Raw genomic sequence first — 20,414 nt, 5'->3', positions numbered from 1 at the left:
AAAAAATTTTTTTTTTTTTTAAGGCTATTAACCGATTAATCGAAACAATAATCGGCCAACTGATTATGAAAATAATCGTTAGTTGCAGCCCTACAAAATATATTACCTGAGGAATGGCCTTAATACCTTCCTTATTTACAAAGGTAAAACAAAAACCCCTGAACCGTTTTGCCACTTTGACATGCTGGTAAAACTGTGTGTATATGTGTAGATAGAGAGAGATATAGATATATAAATATAATCATTGTAACTACTTTTTGTATTTTTGTATCTGGATAAATAAAGGCCCGTACACACGATCGGATATTCCGACAATTGTCCGATGGACGTGTTTTGTCAGATAATCCGAACGTCTGTATGCTTTATCGGACAATTGTCCTGGCTGTGCATGCTCTCAAATTGTCCAACAACAAATCTGTTCCATCGTATTATCCGATCGTGTGCACACAAATCCGTCGACTAAAATCCAAAGTACAAACACGCATGCTCCAAATCAATGCTAACCATCAGACAGCATTAGAAGTTGCCCAAAGGGTGGAGCTAAAGAACAGAAAAACCTTGTCTTTTCGTGAATGTTGGATGAAAAAGTTCTGCTGTCTGTATGCAGAACAAATTCACGGCAAACCAGCCTTGGGACAAAAATCTACGGATTTGTCCGATTGAAGTCCGATCGTGTGCGAGTCTTTAGACTTTCATTTGGTGATAAGTGCTACAAGCATAGAAAAGTGACTGCAGAAAAAGAGCAAGTGGTCCATCGAGTCTGCTTGTTTATACAATATATACATAGTTTTGGAATTTATTTATTTTTTGTATGGATGTTAACTTTTTGTTAACCATTTGCCCTCCAGACGATTTATCCCCCTTCATGACAGGCCATTTATTTGCATTTTGGCACTGCGTTACTTTAACTGACGAATTCGCGTTCATGCAACACTATACCCAAATTTATATAATATTTTTTTCCCCAGTCTTCTTTCAAGTCAGCCCTTGAGAGATGGAGCTCCTCCTCACAATCAGGAAACACGTTGCCATTGATTTTTCCTCCCCTTAAGAGGTGGTCCCTCAGGTCCCCGGTCAGTCTTAGTGTTTCCTTCATCCGGAGGAGACATGTTGCCAGAGGACTTGAGGAGGGGATCCATCTCTCGGAGGCTGACCGGGACAGGTGTTTGCTGGGGCAGCAGTTTGTGTCAGCGGAACTGACTGAATGGAGCCTCTGTGCTGCAGGGGGTCAGGGGACCTTACTGGAGCTGTAATACTGGAGTGCAGGAGGGCGGTTATGTGGCCACGGGCAACCCTCCTTAGGCTGGTGTTACTACACGTGGACGCTACTGCAGGTGACAGCATAGGACGCCACAGTGTACCAGGATGCTGAAAGAGGATGATATTCCGTTGGGACCAGGCTCTAGGAGACGAAAATGCCAGCAGGATGCAGGTAGGCACCAGTGGGTGACCTTTGTATCAATGTTGTGGGACAGCAGCTAGATGGTGGTGGTCACTAGCTTAGCTGGGGCTTGCAGGGGTTACTAGTGTCACTTTTTGTGCACTTTTAGTATTGTTATGGTGGAATGTAATGTAGTCTCACCGCCATGGCCCCCTGTGTGTTTTTTATCTTTTAAAAGAGCCAAAGCCTATTCCCAGAAAGCGGTGTGCAAAGTGTAATACCAAGATGCCCTTGGAATACACCGAACCGCTATGCCAAATTTGTATTGACACGCTGATTAAAAAAACGTCAAATGCAGTTTATGCAAAGATTTCTGGATCCGTGAGGGATAATATGGCTAACACCTTTTAAGGATCTCAAAAAGTTTATCGCAGAGGTTAAACTTCCAGCAATTCTTTCTGGAAATTCCTCTCCCGTCGCCTCATGGTCGCATGAGACCGTGAGGGAGTGAGCGGGCAGCAGCGCAGCTAGTGTTATGGCTACCGATGGCTCAGATTCAATGCAGGAGGATGGGAGAGAAAAAAGAAAGGGACCCAAATACAAATTATCTCTAGAAGATGTGTATGATTTGCTTGGGGCCATTTATGAAACTTTGGAGATTAAGCATGAAAAAGAATTGCCTTCCAAACATGACCTGATGTACCAAGGTCTGAGGAACAAAAATTCCAAAGTATTCCCAGTTAATCCGGTGATGTCAGACACCGTGAAAAACGAATGGGCAGACCCAGAAAATGAACCATTCTTCTCGGCCAGTCACAAGAAACGGTTTTCTTTTTAGTGACGATCCAAAAGAAATATGGAACAAAAATCCCAAATTGGATGTGCCACTTTCTAAGGTTTCTAAAAATCTTCATTGGCATTTGAAGATATGGGACACCTTTTTAAGGATGCCATGGATAAGAGGGGCCACGACATCTTAAAAAGAGCTTGGGAGATGAGTGTCGCCAGCCTAAAGTCAGCGCTAGCCACCAACTAGAAATCTCCAAAGCAGTGAGCTATATTGCAGATGCATTCGCAGAGTCCGTCAAACTACCAGCAAGGTCAGGAGGACTAGCTGTCGCAGCAAGGCGTGCAATTTGGATGAAAACCTGGACAGGTGATGCTACATCCAAAACAAGATTGTGCAATCTCCCATTTACTGGTGATTTTCCTTTTGGATCAGGCCTAGACGAGGCTTTGGAAAGAACAGCAGATGGGAAGAAAAACTTTCCTGCTGAAAAATGCAAACCTACACAAAAGTTTTTTTCGTGGATGAAGAGATCGTCCCCAAGATGAAAAGCGAGTACCCTAAGAAAAACTTGACGGGTCACAAAGGGAAACCAAAGAGTAATGCCCTCTTTGGTGGTTCTAACCAAACCACCAAACATTGACAACAAAGTGCCAGTAGGGGGAAGACTGGCTACCTTGCTACCTCAATGGCAGAAGACGACAGCCAATCAATTTATTTTGGACATTATCGCAAGGGGCTACTCCCTGGAGTTCAATTGTCATCCTCCAGAGAGATTTCTATTAACGAAACTTCCCAGGGATCCGGAAAAAGCCAAGGCTCTTCCACTATTGCTAGGGGAGATGGTGGACCAGAAGGTCCTTACTCCAGTCCCAGAGAAGGGGGGGAAAAAAAGGGTATTTACTCAAGTTTTCGTCATCAAAAAACCTTTCGGGAAGTTTCGATTGATACTAAATCTCAAGCCCTTGAACCAAGCGATTCAATACAAAAAATTTTGCATGGAGTCCATGTTCTCGGTCAAAAACATTCTGCAACCAAAAACATTCATGGATCTCAGGGACGCATATCTCCACATTCCCATCCTAGAAGAGTCAGAGATATCTATGGTTAGTGGTGGAGATAGAGGGAAAGGAGTACCTCTTCCAGAGCAGAACTCTTTCTTTCGGGTTATCCTCGTCACCAAAGTGTTAGCGGAAGCTCTGGCCCCTTGCTGAAATGACTGTTTACAGGGTATAGAGACATAATAGTTAACTGATTCCTTTTAAAAATGATTAAAAATAGATACAAATCAATCATATAATGTGCCTCTAGATGCAAAAACGAAACTAAAACTAGTTTAGTCTTTGCATGTTATTTCATGCCTCTGTGCTGGACAGTGCCCATAGAGAGTCATTGCTAGGAAAACAAAACTAAAATCTCCCATGACTTTTTTCATAAGGAGCCAGACAACCAGGAAGTGTCCAGAACAGAGCAGTATTACAGCAATATCAGAGCAAAAACGAGCAATGAGGACATGAAACCAGGACTGTAGTAAGGTAAAGGAAGCTATTTAGCTAAAAAAAAAAAAAAAATTCCTTTAGTGATCCTTTAAGGTTGAAGATGACCGTAATACCGTACTTGGACGACCTACTATTCGGAGCACCATCAAAAGCGCGAAATCTCACCGAAGCGCAACTATGGTTGAAGTCGCTGGGCTGAAATCTAAACCTGTGCCCCACTCAGAACATCCGGTTCTTGGGGTATCTACTCAACTCCATAGAGCAGAAGACGTCCCTTCCAGAGGAGAAGATCCAAAACCTCAAGAGGGTGATTTCTATACAAAACAACCTCCCGATAACCATCAGAGAGCTGATGTTGGTTTTGGGTCTGATGACCTCATCGATCCCAGCAGTTCAGTGGGCAAAGTACCATCTAAGGCCACTTCAAGTATTTCTCTTAAGAAACCAAAGAGAAGATCTGGACAAATCGGTATTACTCCCGACATCTGTGAAGTCACTATGGTGGTGGAGGGTCCACATGAATTTAAATCGGGGTCTGGCTTGGTCATTTCCGATCTCATGGAAATTGACCACAGACGCAAGCAGTTGGGGTTGGCTAACCTGCTCACGGGAGATGGTCCCCGGAAGAAGCTCAAACATCTTCAAACTGGAGAGAGCTTATGGCGATAGCCAAGGTCATAGAATTATTTCAGAACCAGCTATGTAGTAGTCATATCCTGATACTTTCGGACAATGCCACAGCCGTGGCTTATGTGAACAAGAAAGGGGGCACAAGAAGCCCATCCCTAAGCCACATCTCCAATCAAATATACCGATTGGCAGAAGGTAACCTGCTGTCTCTGGGAGCAGTCCATCTAAAAGGGGAAGACAACCATACTGGCCCAAGAGAGCCTGGTTCTCTCAACTCCTCGGTCTCTCAGCAGAAGAGCTGTGGCTTCTACCTCACAGGGCAGACCTGATGTGTGCCTGGTTACTGAGAAGTACCTCTTGAGATCAAAAGGACTCTCGGAGAAAGTGGTGGCAACGCTTCTGAGCGCTAGGAAGCCAAACACCAGAGCCATTTACAGAAAGACCTGGAGGAAGTTCAACAGTTGGTGCACTGAAAACAAGACTAAAAATTGATTCACCGACTATCCTTGAATTTTTACAGCAGGGCGCTGAGAAAGGGTTAGCACTCAATACACTGAAGGTTTAGATTGCAGCACTGTCGGTGTATATGAAAAAAACACTACAAGTTGGTCTCTCGTTTTTGCAGGGCATTGGCAAAATACAAAGAGCCCAAGACACAAAAATGTCCCACATGGGATTTGTCTATCAGTGCCACCTCATTGCTGCCCATCAGTGCCGCCTTATCAGTGCCCGTCAGTGCAGTACCATCAGTGCCCATCAGTGAAGGAGAAAACGTACTTATTTACAATGTTTTATAACAGAAACAAAAAAAACTTTTTTTTTTCTAAATTTTCGGTCATTTTTTTTATTTTTTTTGCAGAAAATAAATATCCCAGAGGTCATCAAATACCACCAAAAGAAAGCTCTATTTGTAGGTACAAAATGATAAAAAAATTTGTTTGGGTACAGTGTAGCATGACTGCGCAATTGTCATTCAAAGTGCAACAGCGCTGAAAGCTAAAAATTGGTCTGGGCGGGAAAGTGTATAAGTGCCCTGTATGGAAGTGGTTAATCATCACTGGGGCTTTTTATTTATTTATTTTTGCCCAAAAAAAAAACATCAAATGAATTAAAATATCTTCATAAATTTAGGACAATACGTATTTCTGCTTCATTCTTGTTTAATAAAAAATAAAATAAAAATCCCAGTAAATGTACATTGATTGGTTTGCACAAACGTTATAGCTTCTACAAACTATGCTGGAGTTTTTTTTTTTTTCTACTAGTAATGGTGGTGAAAAGCAACTTATAGCAGGACTGTGATACTTTGGCAGGCAAACTGACGCTTTTGATGCTTTGTGGGAACCAGTGACACGAATAGTGAGCAGTGTTAAAAAAATATACATGGTCACTGTACTAATGACACTGGCTGAGAAGGGGGTTAACATGGTTACGTTGGAAAAAGACACAAGTCCATCCAGTTCAACCATAAAAAAAATAAAAAATACAATCCACATATACCCACAGTTGATCCAGAGGAAGGCAAAAAAAAACAGCAGAACATGATGCAATTTGCTACAGCAGGGGAAAAATTCCTTCCTGATCCTCCGAGAGGCAATTGGATTTACCGTGGATCAACTTATCAACTTTACCTATGAATGTTGGTACTGAGTTATATTATGTCAGGGGTCGACAAATCCCGGGCGCCAGGTCCCCATGGCGACTAGAAATAGGGTCCTGGCGACTTGGCTTGGAAGGGGGGGCAAAAATTTTTTTTTTTTTTTTTTTTTTTTGAGCTGGCAACATCTGGTGGTGAGCCGTTGGTATTACAAGTTATTACCACCAGATGTGTAAGCTGGCGCCATCTGGTGGTGGCCGTTGGTATTACAAGTTAAGCATTACAAGTTAAACAGCAATTCTAATGTAATTTTTCACTATTTTCACTGCCATCTTCTTCCCTCTAATTAGAACCCCCAAACATTATATATATTTTTTATCCTAACACCCTAGAGAATAAAATGGCGATCGTTGCAATACTTTCTGTCATGCCGTATTTGCGCAGCGGTCTTGCAAGCGCACTTTTTTGGGGAAAAAATTACACTTTTTTTAATTAAAAAATAAGACAACAGTAAAATTATCCCCATTTTTTTTTAATAGTATGAAAGATAATGTTACGCTGAGTAAATTGATACCCAACATGTCACGCTTCAAAATTACGTCCGCTCGTGGAATGGCGTCAAACTTTTACCCTTTAAAATCTCCATAGGCGACGTTTAAAAAACTCTACAGGTTGCATGTTTTGAGTTAGAGGAGGTCTAGGGCTAGAATTATTGCTCTCGCTCTACCAATCGCGGCGATACCTTACATGTGTGGTTTGAACACCGTTTACATATGCGGTCGCTGCTCACGTATGTGTTTTGCTTCTGCGCGCAAGCTCGACGGGGCGCGTTTTCTGGCTCCTAACTTTTTTAGCTGGCTCCTAGATTCCAAGCAAATTTGTCAACCCCTGTATTTTGTACATTTAAAAAAGTTTTTTAAAGCAATCTACTTAGCTGGCCAGAACCACCTCTGGAGGGAGTCTGTTCCACATTTTCACAGCTCTTACTGTGAAGAAACCTTTTCGTATTTGGAGATGAAATCTTTTTTCCTCTAGATGTAAAGAGTGCCCCCTTGTCTTTTTGTGTTGACCGTAAAGTGCATAACTCAACACCAAGTTCACTATATGGACCCCTTTATATATTTGTACATGTTGCTCATATCCCCCCTTATTCTCCTTTTCTCAAGAGTGAATAAATTCAGTTCCTCTAATCTTTCCTCATAGCTGAGCTCCTCCATGCCTCTTATCAGTTTGGTTGCCCTTCTCTGCACTTTCTCCATTTCCCCGATATCCTTTTTGAGAACTGGTGCCCAGTCCATACCTCTTTTAATACAAGAAAAGACTTTGCTCGCTTTGGAAACCACAGCCTGACATTGCATGTCATTATTGAGCTTAAGATCTACGAAAACCCCCAGATCCTTCTCCACTATGGGGCAATCAAAGTGGTTAAATGTGTGGCTAATGCCTCGTACACACGGCTGGATTTTCCGAGGGGAGAAAAAAAGTCTGACAGGCTTTTTTTTTTTCTAGGAAAGTCCGGCCGTGTGTAGCCTCCATCTGACTTTTTTTTTTTTGGATAGTCCAACGGACTTTAGATGGAGAACCTGTTCTCTTTCTTTCCATCTGACCTTTTGCACGGTCAAAAGTGTGTACAAGGCATTATAGTGCTTGGTGAATTCACTGTGAACTGTTTTTTTACTAAGGAATGTGCTGTTTTTTTTTCTCTGCTTTCATGGGAAACAAACCGGTGCAAATGTTTTTGTCAGCCCACAAAAGAGAAGGGGGTTTTATTTATTTAAAAAGGGAAAAAAAAAACTGGCTCCTAGATTCAAAACAAGTTTGTCAAGCCCTGCTCTAGGGACACCTTGGGCTTGTTTCTCCCTAACTTATGCCTTTCAACCATTATAGTATTTACCCCGTATGCTTTGCTGAGATCCGGTGGAAAACTGGTGATACTGTTCACAAAGGACAACAAGGTACTCATAACATACATTTCTCTTTTCGCCCATAGACGGACACAGCTCCTTAAATCTTGACAAGGCAGATATGTTAGTTATCTTAAAACTTGTAACCTTAACAGAGTTGAACAGCCCTGCCCAGGGGGTGGTCCTCCGGTCATAACCCCTCACCCTGCAGCTCAGTTTTTTTCTGCCTAGCAAAGGAGGTTGACCTGGCTCCCTTTGGGCCCAGAGTCCTGAAGAAATTTACTTTTATTTTTGTGATTCTTCTATCAACTGCCGGCTGGGCGACAGGCTGGGTATTATAGATCCTTGCAGTCCGGCCATCGAGCATGAGCAGACCTTGGCTACACGCTGGGTCGGCCACGACATACCCCATTGCTCAGGGGGTGGCCGGTGAGCATATGCTCCGGGGTGCACATTTGACTGGGCTGCTGTTGTCTCACTCACAGTGGACCTGGCGTGCGCACATATGACTGGGCTGCTGTTGTCTCACTCACAGTGGACCTGGCGTGCGGGCGTAAGGGGGGGGTAAACAACGACCCCCTCCCCCGCCATCTTCTGGGGGAATGCTATGACTCGGATTCGGGTCTGGCTGCGGCTCAGGACCACGGTTCTGGTATGTCAGAGGATGCGGACCAGGACCTCCCTGGTGAGGAGGACCCCTTGTCCGGGTCAGTGCAAGACAGGGCACTTGTGAGTGCACTTATTGATGCTGTCAGGGACTCAAGCTGGAGGATGCAGCTGGGACTTCCACAGAGGGGTCTGTCTCCTTTGGGTCACACAAATCTAACCGCTCTGTGAAAGTTAGACAAATAGAAAAAACCTCTGGAGGCAGGATTTTAAAGACAACGAACACTAAACTCAAAAAATCATAAAGTATAAATTGATTTCGATTGTATGTATATTATGTAAATATCATGATGTACAAAGTTCAAAATATGAATAGGATTCAAAGTAGAGATGTAACAATGATACTGTCCATCATTTTACATCTCTACTTTGAATCCTATTCATATTTTGAACTTTGTACATCATGATATTTTCGATTAAATTTATTACATAATATAAATTTTTTTTTTTTTTCTCCGTTTAATTTTCGTTGCCTTAAAAAGCCCACCTCCAGAGGTTTTTTCAATTTTTTTTCTTTTTTTTTTTTCACCACATCAAGGGATGATTGCAACCACATCTCCTTTACATGAGTTGGTTTCCTTCTAGCTGTGAAAGTTTTTCCTTTTTGTTACTTTCTTTGATAAGTTCATAGGAACGCGGCAGAAGTCATTTTGTGGTCCCTCTGCGCATGGCGGTCCCTTATCCTTTTTGAGGAGAGCCGTATGAAAAAATGGGCCCCTCCTCCGGTCGTGGACCCCCCCGGTCTCTCGGCTAAATAAGGTAACCACTCTCCCGGTAGATGGGACCCCTGCCTTTAAGGACCCTACTGATAGGAAGTCCGAAGCTGTGACTTGTTCACCATGCTGGCTATTTTGGCTGCAACTTTGGTGTCTCAGACGCTTACTGAATGGGCAAAGATTTTGCTCCAGACAATGGAGGAGCATCAGCTCCCCCCTGAGTGTGTGAGGATGGCCGACCAATTGGTACAGGGCCTTGTGTATGTCTGTGATGCCACTCTAGATGCAGCTCCCTTGCTCTCCAGAACCTCTGTATCGGCGGTGGTATTATGCCACCTGATTTGTCTGAAATGCTAGTCCACTGACCAAGGATCCAAAAAAGCTCTAGCAGATTTGCCTTTCAAGGGTGGGAGACTTTTTGGTACCTCGCTGGACGACATTATTAACCACTTAAAACCGCACGCTCTCATATGACGTCCAAAAAGGGGATCTCTTATCCTGGGTTGACGTCATATGACGTCCTGTACTTTGTGCAGGGATATCTGAATGATGCCTCCACCTAGAGTCGTCATTCAGATATAATTTTCTTCCGGCAGCGGTTCCGCCGCTTGATCGTTCTTATAGGCGGTGGGAGGGGACATCCCCCCCGTCGCCATCCGGTGCTTCTCCGGGCTCTCCCGTGCCATCGGGGGCCCGGAGAGATGATCGCCGTCCACTGTGAAGCATAGAGATGACTGGTGACCAGATGTCACCTCTATGACCGTCGGAGGCCCGGGCGCGATGTGATGGCGTCACGCCCGGGTACCCGTAAGTAAACAAACCGCAATTGCGGCTAGTAAGAATGAGATCTGTGAATTTTTTTTTCACAATCTCATTCTTTCCAGCCTGGAGGAGAGATGTGGGGTCTTATTGACCCCACATCTCTTCTTAAAGAGGACCTGTCACACACTATTCCTATTACAAGGGATGTTTACATTCCTTGTAATAGGAATAAAAGCGATCAAATTATTATTATTTTTTTTTTTTTAAAGTGTAAAAAATAAATAAATACAATTAAAACGCCCCTGTCCCCGGTAGAAGCGACCGCACATGCAAGTCCCGCCACGTATGTAAACGCCGTTCAAACGACACATGTAAGGTGTCGCCGCGTGCGTTAGAGCGTGTGCAACAATTCTAGCAACAATTCTAGCACTAGACCTCCTCTGTAACTCGAAACTGGTAACCTGTAAAAAATTTAAAGCGTCGCCTATGGAGATTTTTAAGTAACGAAGTTTGGCGCCATTCCATGAGTGTGCGCATTTTTAAAGCATGACATGTTGGGTATCTATTTACTCGGCGTAACATCATCTTTCATATTTTACCAAAAAATTGGGCTAACTTTACTGTTTAGTTTTTTAATTCATGAAACCATTTTTTTTTACAAAAAAAAGGCGTTTAAAAATGAATGCGCAAATACCGTGCAAGATAAAAAGTTGCAATGACCGCCATGTTATTCCCTAGGGAGTCTGCTAAAAAAGCATATATAATGTTTTGGGGTTCTGAGTAATTTTTCTAGCAAAAGCATCATGATTTGTACATGTAGGAGAGAAGTGCCAGAATAGGCCCGGTATGGAGGTGGGTTTTAAAGCCCTGTATTGAAGTGGTTAAGGATGTCACTGGAGGTAAGAGCACACTTCTCCCTCAGTCCTCTAAGGGGAAGGAGCCGCGCCGTAAGCTGGGGCCCTCCCATTCCACGCAGAAGCTGTATTTTCGTCAGTCCGGGTCAGCTGGCAGATCCTCCCACAGTGACAAAGCTCCAGCTGGGGGATTGAAGCATCCCTGGGTGCGCAAGCCAAACAAGCCTGCTACCGCATGAAGTTTTGCCCCCACCCGACACAAGGGTGGGGGATGGTTTTGCGGTTTTGCAGCTCGGTGAACCTCCCTGCTCTCCAACCAGTCGGTCTGCGAGGTGGTCAATTTGGGGTACATGATGGAGTTTCTTTCTTGTGCGCCAAACAGATTCTTTCCCTCAAATCTTCCTCTCCTTCCGGTTCGTTGGGCTGCTTTAATGGGAGCAGTACAAGACTTGCTCAGGTGCGGGGGAATTTTATCTGTGCCACTAAAGGAAAGGTTTCAGGGATTCTATTCGAATCTGTAGTCCCAAAGAAGGACGGTGTCCATCCGATCTTGGACCTCAATGCCGTTGTGAGGGTGCAAAAGTTCAGAATGGAATCAATTCGTTCGGTGGTTGCTGCGCTTCATCCGGGGGACGTTTTGGTGGCCCTGAACATCAAGGACGCATATTTGCATGTCCCCATCTGCATCGGGCATCAGAGGTTTCTGCGCTTTGCGATTGGCGAAGACCATTATCAGTTTGTTGCTCTTCCCTTTGGCCTAGTGTCAGCACCAAGAGTGTTCACCAAGGTGTTCGCCCTGATTCTAGCTTTGCTGAGACAGCGAGGCATTGCTGTCGTGGGCTACTTAGACGCTCTTCTTCTGAGAGCTGCTTCTGGCTCAGAATTGGAGGAGGACGTGTCTATTTTCCAGTCAGACCCTCCGGGAATTTGGTTGGCTGTTGAACATTCAGAAGTTGGTCTTGGAACCGACTCAGCGGCTGGAGTACCTAGGGTTGACCCTGGACTCCTCGGAGGCAAATGTCTTCCTTCCTGTGGATACGTTGCAGACACTCCAGTCGGCGGTGAAATTGTCAGCATCCCACATATGGTCGTCTCCTTTTTTGAATGTGAGTTCTGGGCCTCATGGTGGCCTCCTTCGAGGCAGTACAGTATGCCCAATTCCACAATCGAGTCTTGCAGAAGGAGATCCTGTCCAAATGAAACGAATCTCCATTGTCTCTGGATCGTCAGTCAGGTAAGTCTCCTGGTCAGGGCTTCCCTGAGTTGGTAGCTGAGATCCCTGGCTCTTCAGTCCGGGAAGTCGTTCCTTCCTTTCTATTGGTCTGTGATCACGAAGGACGCCAGCCTCACAGGTGGGGGGTCCTGGAGTCTGGGGGGTCCAGGGTTGCTGGACTCCGGACGAATCCTGCCTGCCGATCAATGTACTAGAAGTTCGAGCGATTAGGCTTTGCCTCTCCTCATGGTCGCAGAGGCTACAAGGACGTCCAATCAGGATCCAGACAGACAACGCCACGGCGTTGGCTTATGTCAACCATCAGGGGGGGGGGGAACAAGGAGCTTGGCTGCAGCATCGGAGGTCGCTCACATCCTGCGGTGGGCGGAAAGAAGCGTGCCGGCTCTGTCAGCCGTTTACATTCCGGGGTGTAGAAAACTGGCAGGCGGACTACCTAAGTCGCCAGATGCTGGGATCAGGGGGAATGGTAGTTACATCCGGAGGTGTTTCAACTCCTTTGCCGGAGGTGGGGCTCACCGGACGTGGATCTCTTGGCTTCTCGATTCAATCGCAAGGTGTCGGTTCGTTGCCAGGTCCAGAGATCCTTGGGCGGACGTGTCAGACCCCATGGGGTCAGTATCGGCTAATTTATGCCTTTCCCCCACTGAAGTTGCTTCCTCGTCTGCTCCGCAGAGTGGACACAGAGGGGATTCTGGTGATTCTAATCGCTCCAGATTGGCCCCGGCATCCCTGGTACGCCGACCTTGTGCGCTTGGTGGCGAATGCACCCTGGCGGCTAAGGGAGGACCTTCTGTCCCATACTTCATCCTGCTATGCAGTCGCTGGCTTTAATGGCATGGCTATTGAAAGTCAGGTGCTAAGGGACCGAGGTCTGTCGGATTCGGTCATTTCAACCATGCTGAGGACACGGAAGTCATCTTCGTGGAAGATCTACTATTGCCCTTGGAAGGCCTACATCTCTGTGTGAGAAGATGGAGTGGTGTCCACGGACGTATTTGGTACGTTGCCCTTTAACAGCCCAGCCGTGGGTTGTGACCCGGTCCGAAGCTCCTTGACCGTGCCCGCGGGACCCGATTGCCGCCGGTGTCCCACGATCAGCTCACAGGAGCTGAAGAATGGGGAGAGGTGAGTGTAAACACACCTTCCCCGTTCTTCTGTGGCAGTGTCACTAATCGTCTGTTCCCTGTTATAGGGAACGACTATCGGTGACGTTGCACGTCCAGCCACGCCCCCCTACAGTGAGAATCGCTCCCTTAGGGCACGCTTAACCCCTTAGTGCCCCCTAGTGGTTAACCCCATTCCCTGCTATTGTCATTTTCACAGTATCGGTGTATTTTTTATAGCACTTTTCGCTGTGAAAATTACAATGGTCCCAAAAATGTGTCATGTGTCCGCCATAATGTCGCAGTCACGAAAAAAAACGCTGATCGCTGCCATTACTAGTAAAAAAATACATTTAATAAAAATACCATAAAACTATCTCCTATTTTGTAAACGCTCTAACTTTTGCGCAAACCAATCAAAGCAATTTTTTTTTCTTTCTCTCATCGTCCATGGACAGACACGGCTCCTTAAATCTTGATAAGTGGGTTATGTTGCCTGTTTACAGGAGAGAGGACTAGGCAGAAACATGTTAGATAATTAAGTACATGTTACATGAACAGAGTCGAACAGTCCCGCCCAGGGAGCGGTCCCTCCAGACATAACCCTCCTCCCTGCAGTATGCAGCCTCAGTTTCGTTCTGCTTAGCAAAGGAGGAGGACGTATGGCTCCCTTTGGGCCCAGCGCCCTGAGGAGAAATTGTATTTTATTTACATTTTTTCTTGAAGAATCTTCTTTCAACTGTCGGCTGAGACAGGCTGGATAATATAGATCCTTGTAGTCTACTCAGTCCGACCAGCGAGCGTGAGCACACCTTTGCAAAGAGGCTGGGTCTGCCACGACATGCCCCATAACTCCTGGGGTGGCCGGTGAGCTTTCCACTCCGAGGTCCACATATGACGGGGCTGTGGTGTTGTCTCGCTCACAGTGGACCAGGCCGACGGCTACCTCCATTGCGGTTGTAGGTCTGTCAGGAATGCGTCAGCGAGTCCTCGCTTGGACGGGTAAGTACAGTCCCTCCCGCTTAGGTGCGTTGGTACAGCTGGACATTCCTGGGGTTCGGGGGTCCTCTTCTGCTCCCTTCCCTGCTCCTTTTCCCTCTGCTGCATTGCTAACATTGCGGCTGTTGGGGGGGCTTCCTGATGGGACTGTGGTATCTGACCTGCGTTTTTTTTGTACTGGGGGTACTTTCCCTTTTTTTTCACTTTTAAAGCCCTAAAAGGCTTTCCCTGTTTAAATGCGGCATTTTTGCGGCGCTGGCGCAATTTTTTGGGTGGTTTGCAATTTCATTGAAAACTCCCATTGACCGCCATTTTGTTGTAACCGCGCTATGGCGCAGCTTACATTGCGGTCGGCCATTTTTCTGTGGCCGCGTTTTGAACGCTCAGCGGCCATCTTTGAGTAGTCCTGGCCCCTAGCGCTGAATCCTACGGCGCACTCAGGTCTCTTCAGATGCCTCACAAGTTACCTCACGTTTTTTTGCTCTCCACCCGCTTTGTATTGAGGGCGGGCGGCAGTGCTGGGCAGTCTCCTCCTGTGGCGAGTCTCCTGGGTACCCCTGGTCAGTTCAGCAAGTGGGTGGGATACCCTGAATAGGGCCCTAGGAGTTCCAGTTTTTGTTGTGGAGTCAGTATCTGGGTTCCTTTCCCAACATGCTTGTGGTGGCAGCAGGTGTTAGCACCTGGGATTCCCGCAAACGTTTTACTGTTAGTCCTGGACACTTTTGTGCCAGGTTGGGGGTGGACTGCGGACGGGCGGGGGTTAATAGTGCCCCCCCGTTATCCCAGGGAGAATGCTCTTATGGAGCCATGGACCAGGTACCTGGGTCGGTGCATAAGGCACTTGTGGGTGTGCTTCTCACTGCTGTAAGGGACTCCCTTAAGCTGGATAGTGCAGCTGGGTTTCTGCTGAGGGCTCTGTCTTTTTTGGGTCACACAAATCAGACCGCTCTGTGTAGGTTTTTTCCTTCTGTGCCCTTTAAAATTTCTAAGATGCAGATTGAAAAAACCGCAGAGGACTTTTGTAGTCACTCACCGCCTGGCGGTTCAGTGCCCCTTTGAGGAGAGCCTTCTCAAGAAATGGGCTTCTTCACCGGTGGTGGACCCTCCGGTTGTCATGTTTAGGTGACCACTCTCCCTATTGCGGGAATCCCCGCTTGGATATTACTGTACACAATGGCTCCCATGGACGAGCCAGTCTCAACTGTACGCCGGCCCTTTAAGACGCTGTAGGAGGCGCCTACAGCGTGTGTCCGAAGTCTATGCGGGTGCAATTATCGCTGGACACCCGCAAACGCTCGTGACAGAGCGAGAACCAGGATCTGTGTGTGTGTGTGTGTGTGTGTGTGTGTGTGTTAACACACAGATCCCGGTTCTCTCAAAGGAGAGGCGACGGACTGTGTGTTCATACCAAGTATGAACATCGATCTCTCAACTCCCCTAGTCGGTCATGGTCATATCCCCCCCCACAGTTATAACGCACTTGGGAAACACAGTTGATCGCCCCTAGTGTTAACCCCTTCCCTGCCAGTGCCATTTATACAGTAATCGGTGCATTTTTATAGCACTGATTGCTGTATAATTGTCAATGGTCCCAAAAATGTGTCAAGTGTCCGATCTGTCCTCCACAATATCAAAGTCCCGATAAAAATCGCAGATCACCGCCATTATTAGTAAATAATAAAAATGCCATAAATCTATCCCCTATTTTGTAGACACTATAACTTTTGTGCGAACCAATCAATATGCGATTTTGGTAAAAAATGTAAAAGAATACATATTGACCTAAAAGGAGGAATATTTTTTTTTTTTTTTTTTTTCATAATTGTCGCTTTTTTGTTTATAGCTCAGAAAATGAAAACCGCAAAGGTGATCAAATACCACAAAAAGAAAGCTCTATTTGTGGCAAAAAAGGATGTAAATTTTTGTTTGGCTACAGCATCGCAGGACTGCGCAGTTATCAGTTAAAATGACGCAGTGCCCAGTTTCCTCTATTGCCCCTCCTCCAGGCTGACCCTATTGAACTTATGGCTCCAGGAGACCTTACTAAACCCCTCTCTGCTCTATACGCCACACTCCTGGGCACCGACTCCCCCAAGATAGAACGACTGTGGGACGCATGGCATAGGGACATACCCTCACTGGACAGGGAGGAATGAGAGGACTGCCTTTTTCCAGACCGAGATCCCATATGCCCTAGATGTAAAACACAAGTAGGTATTTTCTTCCATATCTTTTGAGAATACCCCATCATAGCGACTTATTGATCATCGGTGTTTAGTGAAATAAATACAAGGTGTAATATATTGCTCGAACCAAGTTGTATTTCTGTATATGACTGTGTCTGCTTTGCATGGAGTGTACTGTACCGTGTCAATTGGTATGCTGTAATCCATCTTTATTACAAAAATAAAGTACCTTTTGGTTAATGCACCTTGAAAGCCCAAAGGTGGTGTTTGGATTTTGGGACCCTCCTTATGCAACTATGCTGTGAAAGTCTCACAAGTGGTACCCCCCATACTCAGACTTGCACCCAAAAACACATTCTGCTATGCCTCTTCTTAAAGTATGTCTGTACTGTGTATGAATACTTGATAAAATAGCAACTTTAAGAAAAAAATAATTCTTTCTTAATTGTGACAAAAATCACAACTTCAGAGAACTCCCCATGCCTTTTACTAAATACCTTGGATTGTCTACTTTCCAAAAAGGTGTCATTTTGGGGGTATGTGTACCTATAATTTGTAGACTCTATAATTGTCATACAGACTAAATAATATGTAACAATTTTAGTTATTTTTACCAAAGAAATCTAGCAGAATACAATTTGGCCTAAATTTATGAAGATAGGGTATTTGCAAAATTTTATAACATATGATCTCATTCATAATTTTCTTTTTTTTTCTTTTAAAAAATCAGTATCGTGGAAATGAAGATTGTCAAAGTTTAAGCAGTCGTGAAGATCTTTTTGTTGAAAGCGACATTCCTGTAAAGTAAGTGTTGTTAATTTGTAGGGCTGAAAGAACTAATCGATTAACAAATTGATTATCAAAATTGGTGTCAACTATTTTTATAATTGATTAATCGGCCAGCCGATTAGTTGGCCTGCATACAAAATGCATTATTTGTTTACATATCAGGAAATACAGTGCAGCACACATGAAGCTCAGTACACCGTAAGTGCCTGAGAACTTGTGAATGTGTGAGGAGCAATGCCTAATGGGACACATAGTCCTGGGCAGGAAGGCAGTGGTTCTAAAGGCAGATGTTTTTCTTACCTTGCTATAGGGGCACTTTATACTATACAGCTTGCTATAAGGGAACTCTATACTATACAGCTTGCTATAGGGGCATTCTGATGGCAGGAGGAGCTAGAATCGTCAGTGGGGACCCCCAGAAGAGGAGAATCAGGGGTATTCTGTGCAAAACCATTACACACAGCAGGTAAGTATGACATGTTTGTTTAACTACTTATGGACCGGCCACCGCAGGAATACGTCGATACTTTGAAAAGAAATACCGTTGTTATGGTAGCAGCTAGCTACCATAACCCCGGTATCTTTCTTAAGCGGGTGGTCCTCTTTCAATACACTGCAAGATCACTTTTTTCGGGGGCAAAGAGGAGCCTGGGTATGGAGACAAGTGAGGGGAAGTGAGGTCTTTTTGACCTTAAGAGGACCTGTCATGCTTTTTTCTATTACAAGGGATGTTTACGTAAAAGTGACCCAAAGTTTTGAAAGCGCCCCGTCGAGCTTGCGCGCAGAAGAGAACGCATACATAAGCAGCGCCCGCCTATGAAAACAGTGTTCAAACCACATGTGAGGTATCGCCACAATCGGTAGAGCGAGAGCAATAATTCTAGCCCTAGACCTCCTCTGTAGCTCAAAACTTTAAACGTCGCCAACGGAGCTTTTAATGGTAAGTTTGTCGCCATTCCACGAGTGGGCCCAACGTTGAAGCGTGACATGTTGGGTAGCAATTTACTCAGCATAACATTATCTTTCACATAGAGCTGCACGATTAATCGTCAATCATTATTGCAATCTTTTTCCGTTGCAATTCTTGACACAGGGTTTCATGATCTTTGACATGAAAATAATTTTCTCTCTGCACTTTGGTATGCAAAGAATTTCCTGTCTGCTCTCAGCCAAAAGTCAAAGTCTGGCCAGCCTGCCAAGTTTTGAACATTCTTTATCAGTGGAAAGTTAAAGGGTCACTAAAGGAAATTTTTTTTTTTTTTTTTAGCTAAATAGCTTCCTTTACCTCACTGCAGTCCTGGTTTCATGTCCTCATTGCTCGTTTTTGCTCTGATGTTGCTGTAATACTACTCTGTTCTGGACACTTCCTGATTGTCTGGCTCCTTATGAAAAAAGTCATGGGAGAGTTTAGTTTCGTTTTCCTAGCCATGACTCTCTATGGCACTGTCCAGCACAGAGGCATAAAATAACATGCAAAGACTAAATTAGTTTCACTTTCGTTTTTGCATCTAGAGGCACATTATATGATTGATTTTTATCTATTTTTAATCGTTTTTAAAAGGAATCAGTTAACTATTATGTCTCTATACCCTGTAAACAGTCATTTCAGCAAAATAAATGTTTTCCTTTAGTGATCCTTTAAGTCTAAACATTGTATCACATCAAAGGAATAAACTTCTGTATGTAAATTAGGGAACGTTTGACCACTTAAACACCAAACCTTTTTCTGACAGCTCTTTTCAAGTTAAAATCATAATTTTTTTTTTTGCTAGAAAATTACTTGGAAACCCCCCAAACATTATATATTTTTTTTAAGTAGAGACCCTAGAGAATAAAATGGCGGTTGTTGCAATATTTAATGTTGCACTGCATTTGTGCAGCAGTCTTTTTAATGCAAATTTTTTTGGAAACAATTACTTTAATGAATTAAAAAAAAAAAAAATAGCCAGTAAAGTTGGCCCATTTTTTTTTTTTGTGTAAATGTAAAAGATTTTGTGCCGTGAGAATCGTGATCTTCATTCTAAGCAAAAAAATCGTGATTCTCATTTTGGCCAGAATCGTGCAGCTCTACTTTCACAATATAAAAAGTTTGGGCTGACTAATTTTTTTATATTTATTTTTATTTTTTTATTCAAAAAGGTGATTTTTATTTATTTTTTTCCCCAAAAAAAGTGCGCTTGTAAGACAGCTGCACAAATAGTGTGGCAAAGTATTGCAACGACCGCCATTTTATCCTCTATGGCAGGGGTAGTGAATTAAAATTCACGGGGGTCCGGTCAGAAAATGTTTCTTCTAGTGGAGGTCCGAGTGTCACAGACTAGTCCCCCCCATCAGATTGGTCCCCCCCTCATCACAAATTTGTCCCCCCTCCTCACAGACTGGTCCTCCCCCCATCACAGACTGGTCCTCCCCCCACCACAGACTGGTCCTCCCCCCACCACAGACTGGTCCTCCCCCCACCACAGACTGGTCCTCCCCCCACCACAGACTGGTCCTCCCCCCACCACAGACTGGTCCTCCCCCCCACCACAGACTGGTTCTCCCCCCCACCACAGACTGGTCCTCCCCCCCACCACAGACTGGTCCTCCCCCCACCACAGACTGGTCCTCCCCCCATCCCAGACTGATCCTCCCCCCATCACAGACTGGTCCCCCCCCCATCACAGACTGGTCCCCCCATCACAGACTGGTCCTCCCCCCACCACAGACTGGTCCTCCCCCCACCACAGACTGGTCCTCCCCCCACCACAGACTGGTCCTCCCCCCACCACAGACTGGTCCTCCCCCCATCACAGACTGGTCCTCCCCCCCACCACAGACTGGTCCTCCCCCCCACCACAGACTGGTCCTCCCCCCCACCACAGACTGGTCCTCCCCCCCACCACAGACTGGTCCTCCCCCCCCATCACAGACTGGTCCCCCCCCCATCACAGACTGGTCCCCCCATCACAGACTGGTCCCCCCATCACAGACTGGTGCTCCCCCATGACTGGTCCCCCTCCATCACAGACTGGTCCCCCTCCATTGCAGACTGGTCCTCCCCCATCACAGACTGGTTCCCCTCCAACAGAGACTGGGTCCCCCCCCTTACAGACTGGGTCCCCCTCCATCAGACTGGGTCCCCCCTTACAGACTGGTCCCCCTCCATCAGACTGGTCCCCCCTCCCCTTACAGACTGGTCCCCCCTTACAGACTGGGTCCGCCATCACAGACTGGTCCCCCCCATCAGACTGCCCCCCATTACAGACTGGTGCTCCCCATCACAGACTGGTCCCCTGCCATCACAGACTGGTCCTCCTGCCATCAC

General features: G+C 45.5%; 1 protein-coding gene across 1 annotated transcript in view; it reads left to right on the top strand.

Annotated features, from left to right (window-relative positions):
- Window positions 1–20,414, top strand: part of RNF17 (ring finger protein 17) — a 720,374-nt gene that overhangs the window by 19,159 nt on the left and 680,801 nt on the right. Inside the window, exon 3 of the mRNA XM_040339329.1 lies at window positions 17,049–17,122. Within this exon, the coding sequence (XP_040195263.1) occupies window positions 17,049–17,122 (74 nt within the window). The remainder of the gene's footprint in view (window positions 1–17,048; window positions 17,123–20,414) is intronic.

The sequence above is a fragment of the Rana temporaria genome, chromosome 2 (genome assembly GCF_905171775.1).
Source record: "Rana temporaria chromosome 2, aRanTem1.1, whole genome shotgun sequence".
Lineage (NCBI taxonomy): Eukaryota > Metazoa > Chordata > Amphibia > Anura > Ranidae > Rana > Rana temporaria.
The sequence above is the reverse complement of the archived record's forward strand: the minus strand, read 5'-3'. Positions and strand labels throughout refer to the sequence as shown.